Source organism: Myotis davidii, unplaced genomic scaffold, assembly GCF_000327345.1.
Source record: "Myotis davidii unplaced genomic scaffold, ASM32734v1 scaffold2042, whole genome shotgun sequence".
Lineage (NCBI taxonomy): Eukaryota > Metazoa > Chordata > Mammalia > Chiroptera > Vespertilionidae > Myotis > Myotis davidii.
The window spans coordinates 193528-206821 of NW_006293469.1; the positions used below are offsets into that span (position 1 = coordinate 193528).

General features: G+C 38.2%; 1 protein-coding gene across 10 annotated transcripts in view; it reads right to left on the bottom strand.

Moving 5' to 3' along the window:
• The window catches only part of R3HDM1 (R3H domain containing 1), a 111618-nt gene that overhangs the window by 5797 nt on the left and 92527 nt on the right, over nt 1-13294 (bottom strand). For all 10 annotated transcript variants that reach the window (XM_015566144.1, XM_006767150.2, XM_006767148.2 and 7 more), the window contains 3 exons: nt 10627-10730; nt 8210-8382; nt 1666-1810 (listed from right to left, as the gene is read on the bottom strand). In XM_015566144.1, coding sequence (XP_015421630.1) covers nt 1666-1810; nt 8210-8382; nt 10627-10730 — 422 coding nt within the window. The remainder of the gene's footprint in view (nt 1-1665; nt 1811-8209; nt 8383-10626; nt 10731-13294) is intronic.

Below are 13294 nucleotides of genomic sequence, written 5' to 3' on the forward strand. Positions count from 1 at the left end.
CCAAATGAATAATGATGCTGAGCATCTTTTCCAGGTCTTCTTTTTTGAAATGTCCATGGAACGTATTTTTAAAAATCACCCACGTTTCAATGATTTCCCCTTTAAATGATTCTTTAAAACATGATTTTTAGAAAACTGCATAGTATTCCTTATTATATGGATATACTATAATCTAATTCTTACTAAAGGACATTTATGTTGTTCTGAAAAGATGTTTTGCTATAGAATAAACTCTTCTGTACATAAATCATTGTTTGCAATGATTGCGTGCATTTATCCTTAAAGTAAATTCCAGAAAATAAAACCAATTGTTTCCATATTATTTTATAACTAGAGGCCCAGTGCACAAAAATTTGTGCACTCGAGGGGGTTCCTCAGCCCGGCCTGTGCCCTCTCGCAGTTTGGGACTCCTCAGGGGATGACCACCTGCTGGCTTAGGCCTGCTCCCTGGGGGACTGAGTCTAAGCTGGCAGTCAGACATCCCTCTGGCAGCCCAAGAGCCCTTGGGGGATGTTCACTTGCCAGTGGGGAGTGGGCCTACGCTGCAGTTGGACATCCTTAGCACTGCTGAGGAGGTAGGAGAGGCTCCCACCCACCCCACAGGACTGCTGTGTCATCGCCATGGCAATGATGCAGGTGTTCTGCCCTGCCCCGGCTGCTCTGGGCCTCTAGACAGTGCATGCGCACAGGCACAGAGCGGCCAGGGCTGGGCAGGATGCCTGCTATGAGGGTGTGTGCGGGAGGGCAAAGGGATCTACAGGAGGGCAGCAGGGCTGGAGCAAAGGTGGAAGGCAGCTCCAGTTGGAGTGAAGGCCCAGGTGCCAGGTACCAGAGGAAAGCCAGTGCTGGCAGCCAGGGGAAGGAAGGCCCATTCTTGCATGAATCTTTGTGCATCAGGCCTTTAGTATATATATAGAGGCCCCTCTTTGAGTGGAGGCCACTGCCGGCTGGAAGCAGATATCTGGGATTTATTTATCTTCTATAATTGAAACTTTGTAGCCTTGAGCAGAGCCAAGGGCTGGCCGTGGCAGGTGGAAGCTTGGCTTCCTCCATCATAGGGGCAACAAAGCCTCCTGCTTGCTCCAGCTCCATGGCTGCTGGCTGCCATCTTGTTTGGGTTAATTTGCATATAGTGACTCTGATTGGCTGGTGGCTGTGGCTTAAGGCGTAGCAAAGGCACGATCAATTTGCACGTTTTTCTTTTATTAGTGTAGATCATTGCTTTTGTGTGTATTTCTCCAATTAGACTGGGAATTGATGAGGATGAAGACTTCATCTTATTTATTTTTGTACATCAGGGGGATAGCAAGTTCTCAATAAATGTTTAATAAATTTTTGAATAAACTCTTGAGATATATTACTATAATATAGAAATTAGAAATATAAAACAATTATAGAACATTTTTTATGGAGGAATGGAGTCTAAGGATAATAAGTTAACACCATTTTAATCCTGTCATGCAAGTAATTACTAAATTAGTAATTAATTATTAACTAGTAATGAAATATTAAAGTCAGAAGAGTATATGGTAATAAATACGCCTGGTGAAGGTGGAAATGTAGTCCCGTGGAAAACTGGAAGGTAGCAATACCAAGATAAATCACAGATATTACGATTGATATTTTCAAATTCTTGAGGCTGTGACTTGTTGCGTGCACACATACCTTGCCCAGGGATAAAAGGTCTAGAGAACGGGGGGATGATGGAAAGTGGTGGTCCAGAAGAACGAACAGTTTTCAGGGTGGATAGCTGAGCTGGTGCTGGCGATGGAGCTGGTGAGATAATGGGACTACTGAGTTGAGGGCTGTGCTGTAATTACATCAAGAAAATGGAACAGCACTTTAGTCAGGCTTTTTTCAAGTTTCCTTTGGACAAAAATTTTTATTTTTTGCTTATAAATATGATACTACAATAATATATACTTGTTATTACAAAATTAAAACTTTATGGAAATTTATAATTTCCAACTCCCGAAGATAAGCACTGGTAACAGATTGTTTCTATGCATATGTATCCACACAGCCATGTTTTACAAAAATGAAAATAGACTGTACACCCTATTTTTGAATCTTTCTTTTATACCTAGATGATAATATTGTAGATATTTCTTGATGAGAGAATATTTACATCAACCTCATTCTTTTTTTCACATTAACTGTTTTAACATTTCATTTTAAAACAATTCACCCCTGAAGAACAGTTGCAAAAATAGTACAATTCTCAGATTTTCCAAAGGTTAATATTCTATTATACTGGATTTATCATTTTTTTCTGAACTTTTTGAGATCAATTGCTCACAACACCCCCTATCTTGAAATACCTTGTCTATTTCCTAAAAACACAAAAGTGCCACTAATTGTCACACTAATGTACTTGATAGAAAAAAATTTGAACTAGTCCAGAATCCAATCTAGAATGGAGTGAAGTGTTGCATTTAGTTGCCATGTCTCTATGATCTTCTTAAATCTGGAACAGAGCCCCAGTTTTATTTCTCTTTCATGGACTCTGACATTTCTGAAGATCTGTTATTTTGTGAAATGTTCCTCAATTTTGGTTTGCCTGCTGTTTTCTTTTTTTAAAATATTTTTTATTGATTTCAGGGAGGAAGGGAGAGGGAGAGAGAGCTAGAAACATCAATGATGAGAGAGAACCATTGATCGGCTGCCTCCACTGGGGAACAAGCCTGCAACCAGAGCACACGCCCTTGACCGGAATCGAACTTGGGACCCTTCAGTCTGCAGGTTGAGGCTCTATCCACTAATGCCTGCTGTTTTCTTATCAAAATGTTCACAATAGCCCTAACTAGTTTGGCTCAGTGGATAGAGCGTCAGTCAGCCCGTGGACTGAAAGGTCCCAGGTTTGATTGCAGTCAAGGGCATGTACCTTGGTTGCGGACACATCCCCAGTAGGGGGTGTGCAGGAGGCAGCTGATCCATGTTTCTCTCTCATCGATGTTTCTAACTCGCTATCCCTCTACCTTCAGCTCTTCAAAAAATCAATAAAATAAAAAAAATGTGCACAATAACCCTGGCTAGATACCTCAGTTGGTTAGATGATCATCCCAATGTGCTAAGGTTGGGGTTTAGATCCCTGGTCAAGGCACACAAGAATCAACCTACAAATGCATAAATATGTGGAACAACAAATCAATGTTCTCTTTCTCCTTTCCTCCTCGCCTCTCAAGTCAATTAAAAAAAAAAAGTTCATGATATACATTTGGTGAGGGAATACCAGAGAAGTGATATTGTGTCCTTCTCAGTGCATCATATGAGAAGGAACATGCTGTCCATATGTCATAACAGTACTGGTGATGTTTTTATTTCAACAGCTTGGTGAAGGTGGTGACTGATAGGTTTCTCCACTGTCAAATTACTATTTTTTCCTTTTTAGTTATAAATGTATCTTGTGGGGAGATCATATCTCTGAACAGAGATTATTTTACTTCTCTTTCCCATTTGAATGTCATTTATTTATTTTTCTTGTCTTATTGCTCTGGATAGGACTTACAGTATGATGCTGCTTGAGAGAAGTCACTCTGTATGACATATACCTTTTAAAATTTATTGAACCCGCCGGCATGGCTCAGTGGTTGAGCACTGACCTATGAACCAGGAGGTCATGGTTCGATTCCCGGCCAGGGCATATGCAGAAGGCAGCCGATCAGTGTGTCTCTCTCAGCACTGATCTTTCTCTCTCTCTCTCTTCCTCTGAAATCAATAAAATATTTTAAAAAAATCTATTGAGACTTACTATGTGGCAAGCCCCAAGGGATGGGATGAGAAATCAGTACCCAGAGTTGCTGCAATGTATCATTTAAAATGACCAGTTTCCAACAAACAACTCATGAGGCATGCAAAGAAACAGGAAAATATGACCCATATATGTGACGGGGGGAGTCAGGGTTAGGGTTAGGGTTAGGTTGACGCTCAACCACTTAGCCACGCTGGCCAGGCTATTAATGACTTTTTAAAGTAAAAAACCAAATGGACCATTTGAAAAATAGAGAACAGCCCTAGCTGGTTTGCCTCATTGGCTAGACTGTCAATTTGTGGACTGAAGGGTCCCGGGTTCAATTCTGGTCAAGGGCACATGCCCAGGTTGTGGGCTCGATCTCCAGCAGGGGGTGTGCAGGAGGCAGCCAATCAATGATTCTCTCTCATAATTGATGTTTCTCTCTCTCTCTTCCTCCCTCCCTCTCTGAAATCAACATAAACATATTAAAAGAAAACAAAAAAATCCTCTTTTGGTTGATGGTATTATAGAATTACATTTTTATACACTATATGCCCCCAAACAACCCAATAATACTTTTTTTTTTTTTAAACTCACCTGAAGACATGCTTAGAGGGAGAGAGAGAGGGAAAGAAACATTGATTGATTACCTTCTGTACACTAATTCTTTTAAGTGCATTAGTCTCTTAAATAATGTAGGAAACAAAATGAGGAGTTACAAAGTTACAAAAATACTACCTTTTAGATAACTTTAAAAAATTGAGTCTCTTAAATCATGTACAAAGCAAAAAGTAGACTTACAAACCACTAGTATTACACTATTAGCTTTTATAATTGCTCATGAATTTAACTGAGAGCTCTATTCCTTCAATATGCCTTTGTGTTGCTGCCTAATGTCCTTTCATTTCACTCTGTAGGACTCCTTTGCAAATTTCATTCAGGGTAGGACTCAGCTTTTGTTATCTGGAATTCTGAATTTTCCCCTTACTTTTGAAGGACAGTTTTGCCAGATGAAGGATCTTTTTTTTTTTTTAAATATATTTTTATTGATTTAGAGAGGAAGGAAGAGGGACAGAGAGAAACATCAATGGTGAAAGAGAATCATTGATTGGCTGCCTCCTGCATGCCCCCTACTGGGGATAGAGCCTGTAACCTGGGCTCAAACTGTGACCTCCTGGTTCATAGGTCGAAGCTCAACTGCTGGGCCAGATGAAGGATCTTGATTGGCAGTTTTTCTTCTTCTTTTTGCTAATCCTCATCAAGCATATTTGTTTCTATTGATTTTTTTAGAGAGAGTGGGAGGGAAGGAGAGAGGGAGAGTGAGGGAGGGAGAAGGAGAAATATCTATGTGAGAGAGACATATCAATTGCTTCCTGTATGTGCCCTAACTGGGGCTGGGGTTTGAACCTGCAATCCAGGTATGTGCCCTTGAGTGGGAACTGAACCCAAGACCCTTTGATGCGCAGGCTGATAACACTGGCTAACTGAGAAACACTGGCAAGGGCCAGTTCCTTTATTTAGCATTTTGAATATACTGATCTGCTGCCACTAGCTTCCAAAGATTCTGATGAGAAATCTGATTATCTTTTTGAGGCTCCCTTTATATGATGAGTCATTTCTCTCTTGCTGCTTTTAATATTCTCTGTTTGTCTTCAAAAAGATTTATTATGTGTCTCAGTATGTCTCTCTGAGTTCATCTTAGAGTCTGTGGAGTTGCTTGACAACTATATTCATGGTTTTTTTAAAATCAAATTTTAGAAGTTTTAAGCCACTATTGCCACAAATATCCTCTCTGACCCTTTCTCTCTTCTCCTTCTGGATGCCCACAATATGTATGTTGGTCCATTTGATGTTGTCACACAGTCCCTTAGGCTGTTTACTTTTCTTCCATTTTTTTTCCCTGTCTGTTCCTCTGACTTGGTATTTTCCACTGTACTATTTTCAAGCACACTGATTCTTCCTTCTGCCTGCTCCAATCTGCCACTGAATTCTTCTAGTGAATTTTTTCATTTCAATTACGGTATTTTCAACTCCAGAATTTACTTTTGGTTTCTTTCTAGGTTTGCTGTCTTTATTGATATTTCCATTTTGTTCATACATTTTCTTTCTCCAAATCACCCTTTAGTTCTTCAACCACCCTTCAGACAGCTGTTTTTAAGCCTCTGTCTAGATCCTAGACCAGGGGTCCTCAAACTTTTTAAACAGGGGGCCAGTTCACTGTCCCTCAGACCGTTGGAGGGCCGGACTATAGTTTAAAAAAAACCTATAAACAAATTCCTATGCACACTGCACATATCTTATTTTGAAGTAAAAAAACAAAACGGGAACAAATACAATACTTGTATTTGCATGTGGCCCGTGGGCCGTAGTTTGAGGACCCCTGTCCTAGACTCTAGGAGATCTGCCATCAGATCTTTTTCAGGGACAATTTCTGTTGATGTACTTTTTTTCCTTTGAATGAGCCATAATTTCTTGTGTTTTTTTTTGTATGTCTTGTGGGGTTTTTTGTTTGTTTAAAAGTAGATATTTGACTCTGATAATGTGGTAAGAATGGAAATCAGATTCTCCCATTTTCTCAGGGTTTGCTGGGATTCTTTTTGTTATTGTTTTTGTTTATTGATTGTTGCCAGCTGTTTCAGTGCCAAGGTCAGCCTGATAGCTAACTTTATGGTCTTCCCAGGGTTTTATGGAGCCAATGTGGAATATCAAGACTATTTCCAGTTTTTCAATGTTACAATAGGGAAGAAAAAAAATATCCATGTACACATATTTTTGTATGCTTATTCCACAATTTTTACTGGACAAAATTTTAAGAAGTGAATTTGTGGACCAAGGGCTATGTACCTATACCACAATTTGGAAAAATGTCTCCAAAAAGTTGTAGTAATTTACAGTACAAATAAGAGTGTACAAGAGTGTGTAACTTCCTATCTCTGCTGACAGTGCAAATTAGTAATCTTTCTAAAATTTCCCAATTATATAAAACATAACTTTACATTTCATCTGTTTAATGGCCATTGGCTGTAGTTTGTGAGCTAGCCTATAAATGATCTTTGACTTTTTATTTTGCTATGATTTTGTTATGTGCATTGTAAATATTTTTTGTATAATCTTTAAAAAATATCTTTCAAAACCTTTTAATGTGGTAAACTTTTTCAAATATATAGAGGTGTAGATAGATGAGTATAACAAACTTCCATCTCTCCATCATCCAACTTTGTGCTTTCTCCTGCTCTTTTCTCCCTGAAGTATTTAAAGCAAGTCTCAGATATCACAGCATTGCAGTTGAAAATATTTTAGTGTATAAACATTTCTAAGAGATAAAACTATTTAAAAAATAACACCATTAATCATACTAAAAATTAAAATATTTAAATACTCGCTTTTTGTCCAAAAACATCTTTTGACTGTATCAATATCTAAGAAAAATCCATATGTTGCATCTGATTATTATATCTTTTGAGTCTCTTTTAATCTATAGCAGACTCAGCCTTCATTTCAAAATGCCTCTTATCTGTTAAAAAAAAACGGGGCCAATTTGTCTAGTAAAATAAGGGCATGATATCATGTAAGTTGGTTTTTTTTCTTCCTGGATTTTCTGTAAATTATTAGCTCAACTTAGAGGCTTGATTAGATTCAGATTCAAGATTTTTTTTTTTTAATGAGAGCACATCATGGGATAATGTATATTTCCTCTACACCATATCAGGAGGCAAATAAGTTTGGTTGACTCACTTTTAGTGATGCTATGAATGATCAGTTACTTCAAGTGTTGTCTGCCTCATCTATCCATTTTAAAGTTTCCCAAAGCCTTTTCCTAAAGTTTCTGGCATTTGCCGATTATTTTTTCTTTTTAATATGTTTTTATTGATTTTAGAGAGAGATGAAGGGAGAGAAAGTGAGAGTGAGAGAGACAGAGAGAAAGAGAGAGAGAAAGAAAGATCGATTGGCTGCCTCCTACATGCGCCCTGACCAAGGCCTAAGCCCACTACTTGGGCATGTGCCTTGGCTGTGAACTGAATTGGTAACCCTGTGGTGCAAGGGAAGATGCTCAACCAACTGAGCCACACTGGCCTGATGGTTTTTTCTTCATCCATTATTTTAATAGGATTCCATAATGGTGATTTTAAATTCTACCATTGCTTTTACACTTATTAATTGTATTTCTCCTATGATGAACAGCATTTCCTCATCAACTTTCTGGTTACACTAAAATGCAGTTTATATGAAAAAGTAGGATAACGGCATAATTCTTTTTCTGTATCAAATTTTAGATCTAATTTATCTTCTGATTAAAATTTTTTTTGAATATGCAAAAGTTGGGAAATAATATTTAAATGTTGAAAAAATGTTCTGGATATAAGAAGTATTCAAACTTCTTTACTAATCTGTTTGAAGTTTCAAATTCAGTATTAAGGTTTTTAGGTCAATCTTCTGTGACTAAAATATTGAAAGTATTAAAATTAAGCATCTTACCTGAACAATATTGTCTACATTGCTAAATTCCACACACTTCTGTCCTCTCTGGTGATCACAGTAGTATTTGTTTTGTTTCCACTGCGGGGGTGAGTGGGCACGAGACTGTGGATTGTTTGGTACATTAAGCTGCATCATCACCATTCCTCCACTAGGTGGTGGAGGTGGCACAGCTGAAAATCAGAATTAGGATACTACATTAGCAAACAGCACCTTCAAAGACCAAGATAATAGCAATCATTTTACATTTCTGAACAAAATTTTACTATAATATATGTAACATAGATTTAAACCCTAATGTTTCTTTCAAAAAGTGTTGTTTAAAATGGCATTAAAGTGGACTCTATAGATCTAAGTATCTCACTTATCCTGAAACCAACAAGTCTATAGTTATTCAGAAAAGTCCAATTATCTATTCCAGAAACTAGTGAAGAGTAGCACAATTGAGATATGATATATAAAAGTGATTAATTAAAAAAACTGAATTAATTGCCTGGCTGGGGTGTGGCTCAATGGTTGAGCATCGACCCAGGAACCAAGAGGTCACTGGTTCCATTCCTGGTCAGGGCACATGCCCAGGTTGTGGGCTCAATCCCCAGTGAGGGGCATGCAGGAGACAGCTGACCAATGATGTTTCTCTCTCATCAATGTTTCTATCTCTCTATTCCTCTTCCTTTCCCTCTCTCTAAAACTCAATAAAGCACTACAAAAATAAAAAATAAATTTTAAAACAGGCATTTTTATAAATACAAAGAAAACTGGGGAAAAATAACCTACAGAAACTTTGACATACAGTAGAAAAGTTATTTTCTAGTAAATCGATTTCATGCAGTATAAAAGTTTGGGACTGGAATTAATTAACAAAGCACAATTTTAGTACCCTGAAATGTCCTGACTCCAGGAAAATTTAAGTTCTTTTATTATGTTTTCCCATCTGAAAAAGGAGGCTAGAAAGACCTCCTTGGCTGGCTTTAAAGAGCTGTGATGATTACATATATGTCATATATGTCAAAACACCTTGCTAATTGTACTGTAGAGATAAAAGGACTATTAATTATAACTATTTCTTATCGGATTTATTTCTTTTGTGTACCAGTACTGCAGCATTGCTGGTATTAGGCACATAATCTGCCTGCCACTCACCAGTTCAGTGTAAGGTAAGGGAGGATCCTGTGCCCTAGAAGGGGCCATAGTTTGCACTGCAGTAACCATGGTAGTTCCAGTTCCCTGGAAATAGAACCAACCTGACCTGGCTAGGCAAACCACAGAAGGGCTGACTGCTTAAGGACATCTCAAAGTTATCCTCAGCCATAGCAGCCTATGTAGATGCAGCCACTATTGGTCATTTATTTAATAATCATTTCTTGTTTCTCAAAGACTACATGTTAATAAATCCTTACAATAAAATAAGGTGTTATGATAAAGTATTGTTTAAAACGCTGGGGAAGTCTTTGTAGAAGAGGTAATTTTTGAGTAAAAATTTAAGGATGAGCAGGATTTTGGCAAACAGAGGATGGTGGATAGACACTCTCTAGGAAGAGGGAAGAATAGGCACAAAAGTACCTTTGGCATAAAAAAGCATAGAGTATTCTGGAAACAAGTTCTGCGTAAATTGAGCATGTAAGTATAAATAGGAGGGAAACTTGCTAGAGTTTAGAAAGAGAATTCATGCAAATTCTTTATTCAGAGGAATGCCATGAAGAGACTTCTGTTTCAGGATAATAATTACAATAATTTTTGAACTGTCTGTATATGTGCTTGAGGAAGAGAAAAGCTGGGTGTAGGGGAAACATGAAATAAGCAAAAACACCTGATTACTGCAAATAAAACATGAAAAGAATTGACCAAAAGCAGCAGCAGTGGGGAAGGAAAGAAGGTAACAGATTTGTGGAAATCATGAACATGAAAAGGGAGAACAGAGAGAGATAATTATGACTTTGAGCTTTGTTTTAGTTTATAGATAGGTAAGGAGAAATAGTAAATCTGAAGTCCCTTTGACACATCTGGGTTGGAATGTTCAGTAGATAACTGGCTATATGGTCGTCTCAGCAGAAATACGATTAGGGAAGTGTTGGCAAAAAGCAGTAGTTGAAGCCTAGGAGCTGTTGGATTACTTAGGAAGACCTTGAAGAGGAGCCAGAGTGCGCCTAGGAGAGGATCCTAGAGAACATCAATACCTGAGAGGCAAGGAAGGAAGAGCCCGAGGAGAAGAACGGGACAGCAGTGTGCTAATGGCAGCAGTGGGAAGGAAGTAGACTGAGCCTGCCAACTCTGATTTCACATGGTGCCTTAAATATCCTAGGTATATATCAGCACATAGCAAGCTGAACCCTTTTCCAAGAAGTGCCTAAGAAACTTAATTTAATTTTTCCTCAAGTGAAAAACCATCATCCTTTTGTTCAATTATCTGTTCATACCTGCACACTGGTGGCTTTGAAGCTGCTGGGAATTGCAGGGTGAAGTAGTTCGAGGAAACTGTACTTGTTCTGATCCTGGATGTTGTAAGTAACCTACTGATGAGCTAAGGAGGAAAAAAAATAAAACAAACACAGAAGCACAGCATAATGAGACGGAGATGACTGTAAAGGTGCGTGGAACAAACAGTCCTACAAATTTATTAAATGAAATTATTCTTCAAATTGATTAGCAGTAAAAGTCAAATGCAACTCTTTTCTCTGTGAGTTATAATTATCTTTTTTTGGGGGTGAGGGCATGTGCCGGGGGGTAGAGGAGGCTGGGGGAAGGTCAATGGGGAAAAAAAGGAGACATATGTACTACTATTTGTAATACTTTAAACAATAAAATAATTTAAAAAATTATCTTTTGGATAATTATCTTTTAGATAATTATCATGTTTATTGCAATAATACCAATTTTTGAAACTAGGAAAAAAACAACTAATTCCACTACTCTTATTCCTTTACAAATTATTCTAAATATGCCTTTTGTATTGTTCTAATAATTACTTAAAAATAACTAACTTCATAAAATAAAAAGGTAATTTATTTGGATTTCAGTAAGCTGTATTTTAGAAAATAGAATATTTAGTTTGACAATGACCAGACTCAGAAAAAATATTATATTGTTTAAAAATGTACTATCTGAGAATAAAGGAAACAATAGAACATGATTCTGACATACTCTAGCCTAAATACTAACAAAAACAAAGGTGGTTAGCATAAAACCATTAAGTTATTGCCCTATTTATCAACAATAAGTCTTTTAGAGTCTAATATATAATTTCTCATAGTAAGTCTTCAGTTTTCTTTTTTTAGTAAATTCAGGAAGATAGTTTCAAATCAAAGAGAGGTGCTATTAATTCTTTCTGAGAATTCTCAAGGAGTCAGAAATCTTAATCCTATCCTTCCTACATAATAAAGAGGTAATATGCAAATTGCCCATCATTCCAACACACAAGATGGCTGCCCCCATATGGACACAAGATGGCCTGCAGGGGAGGGCAGTTGGGGGTGACCAGGCCTGCAGGGGAGGGCATTAGGGGCAACCAGGCCTGCAGAAGAGGGCAGTTAGGGGCAACCAGGCCGGCAGGGAGGGCAGTTAGGGGCGACCAGGCTAGCAGAAGAGGGAAGTTAGAGGTGACTGTGCCAGCAGGGGAGCAGTTAGGCGTCGATCAGGCTGGCAGAGGAGCTGTTAGGGGATGATCAGGCTGGCAGGCAGAAGCAGTTTGGGGCAATCAGGCAGGCAGGCAGGTGAGCTGTTAGGAGCAAATGGTCCCGGATTGTGAGAGGGATGTCCCATATTGGAGAGGGTGCAGGCTGGGTTGAGAGACGCCTCCAACCCCCGTGCACAAATTTCATGCACCAGGCCTCTAGTTGTAATATAAACCCTATTATTTACCACTCTTTTTTCATCATTTAAATAAACTTTCTTTACATAGTATTATTTCTGAACCTAGCTTTAACAGCTTTTTAACTTACATTTCATGTAATGCATTAAAATTAGTACATTAGATCCAATTATAGATAATACAGGGAGATATATTATAGATATATCTCCCTGAATTATAGATAATACAGGGAGATATATTAAAAAACAGCATGATGACAAAATTAGGAAAATCCAGACTTTGGGACACTCTACAAATGTGTAAAAACACAAGCAATATGTATGGGGCAGTTGGAAATATCTATTAACTGGGTATTTGATATAATTAAGAAATTGTTAAAATTTTAAAGATGTGAAAAATATTATAATTATATGGGTTTTAAAAAACCTTCAGTAGCCCAGGCTAGGTGGCTCAGTTGGTTAGAGCATCATCCCAATACACCAAGATTGGAGCTTCGATTTGGGTCAGGGCACATACAAGAACCAACCAATGAATGCAGGAATAAATGGAAAAACAAAGTGATGCTTCTCTCTCTTTGCTCCCCGTATCTAAAAACAATAAATAAAAATTTTTAAAAACCACACGTTTTAGGGATACTTATACTGAAATACTCATGAATGAAATAATATGAAATCTGGATTTTTTTCAAAAGAATATAGGAGGAAGATGAAATAGAAGTTTATGTGAAAAGAGATTAATCATCAGTAAATAACTGTAGAAGCTAAGTGATGAGTATATAGAAGATGAGTACACTCTCATCCTATCTAATAATAGACAAACATGGCAATTAACCATACCCCCAACACGCTTCCCATTGGCTAATCAGGGCAATATGCAAATTAACCGCCAACCAAGATGGCGGCCAGCAGCCAGGCAGCTGAAGCAAACAGGAGGCTTGCTTGCTCCAGTGATGAAGGAAGCCAAGGTTCCCCGTCTGCTGCTGCTGGCCTCTGAGCTGCACTCTAAGAAACAATGTTGCAATTATAGAAGCTAAACAAACCCCAGAAACGTGCTTTCAGCCAGCTGGGCTTCAGCCAGCAGGATCGCAACAGTGTTACAATTATAGAACCCAAACAAACCCAAATGCCTGCTTTCAGCAGTGGAGGTCTCAGAGCTGGAGCTGAGCCTCAGAGCTAGGGCCAGCTCTCAACTCCAGTGACAGCCATAGAAGGTAAATAAATCCCAGAATTAAAAAAAAAAAAGAAAAAAAGGGAAGGTTGGGGGCCTCAGTTGCCCGC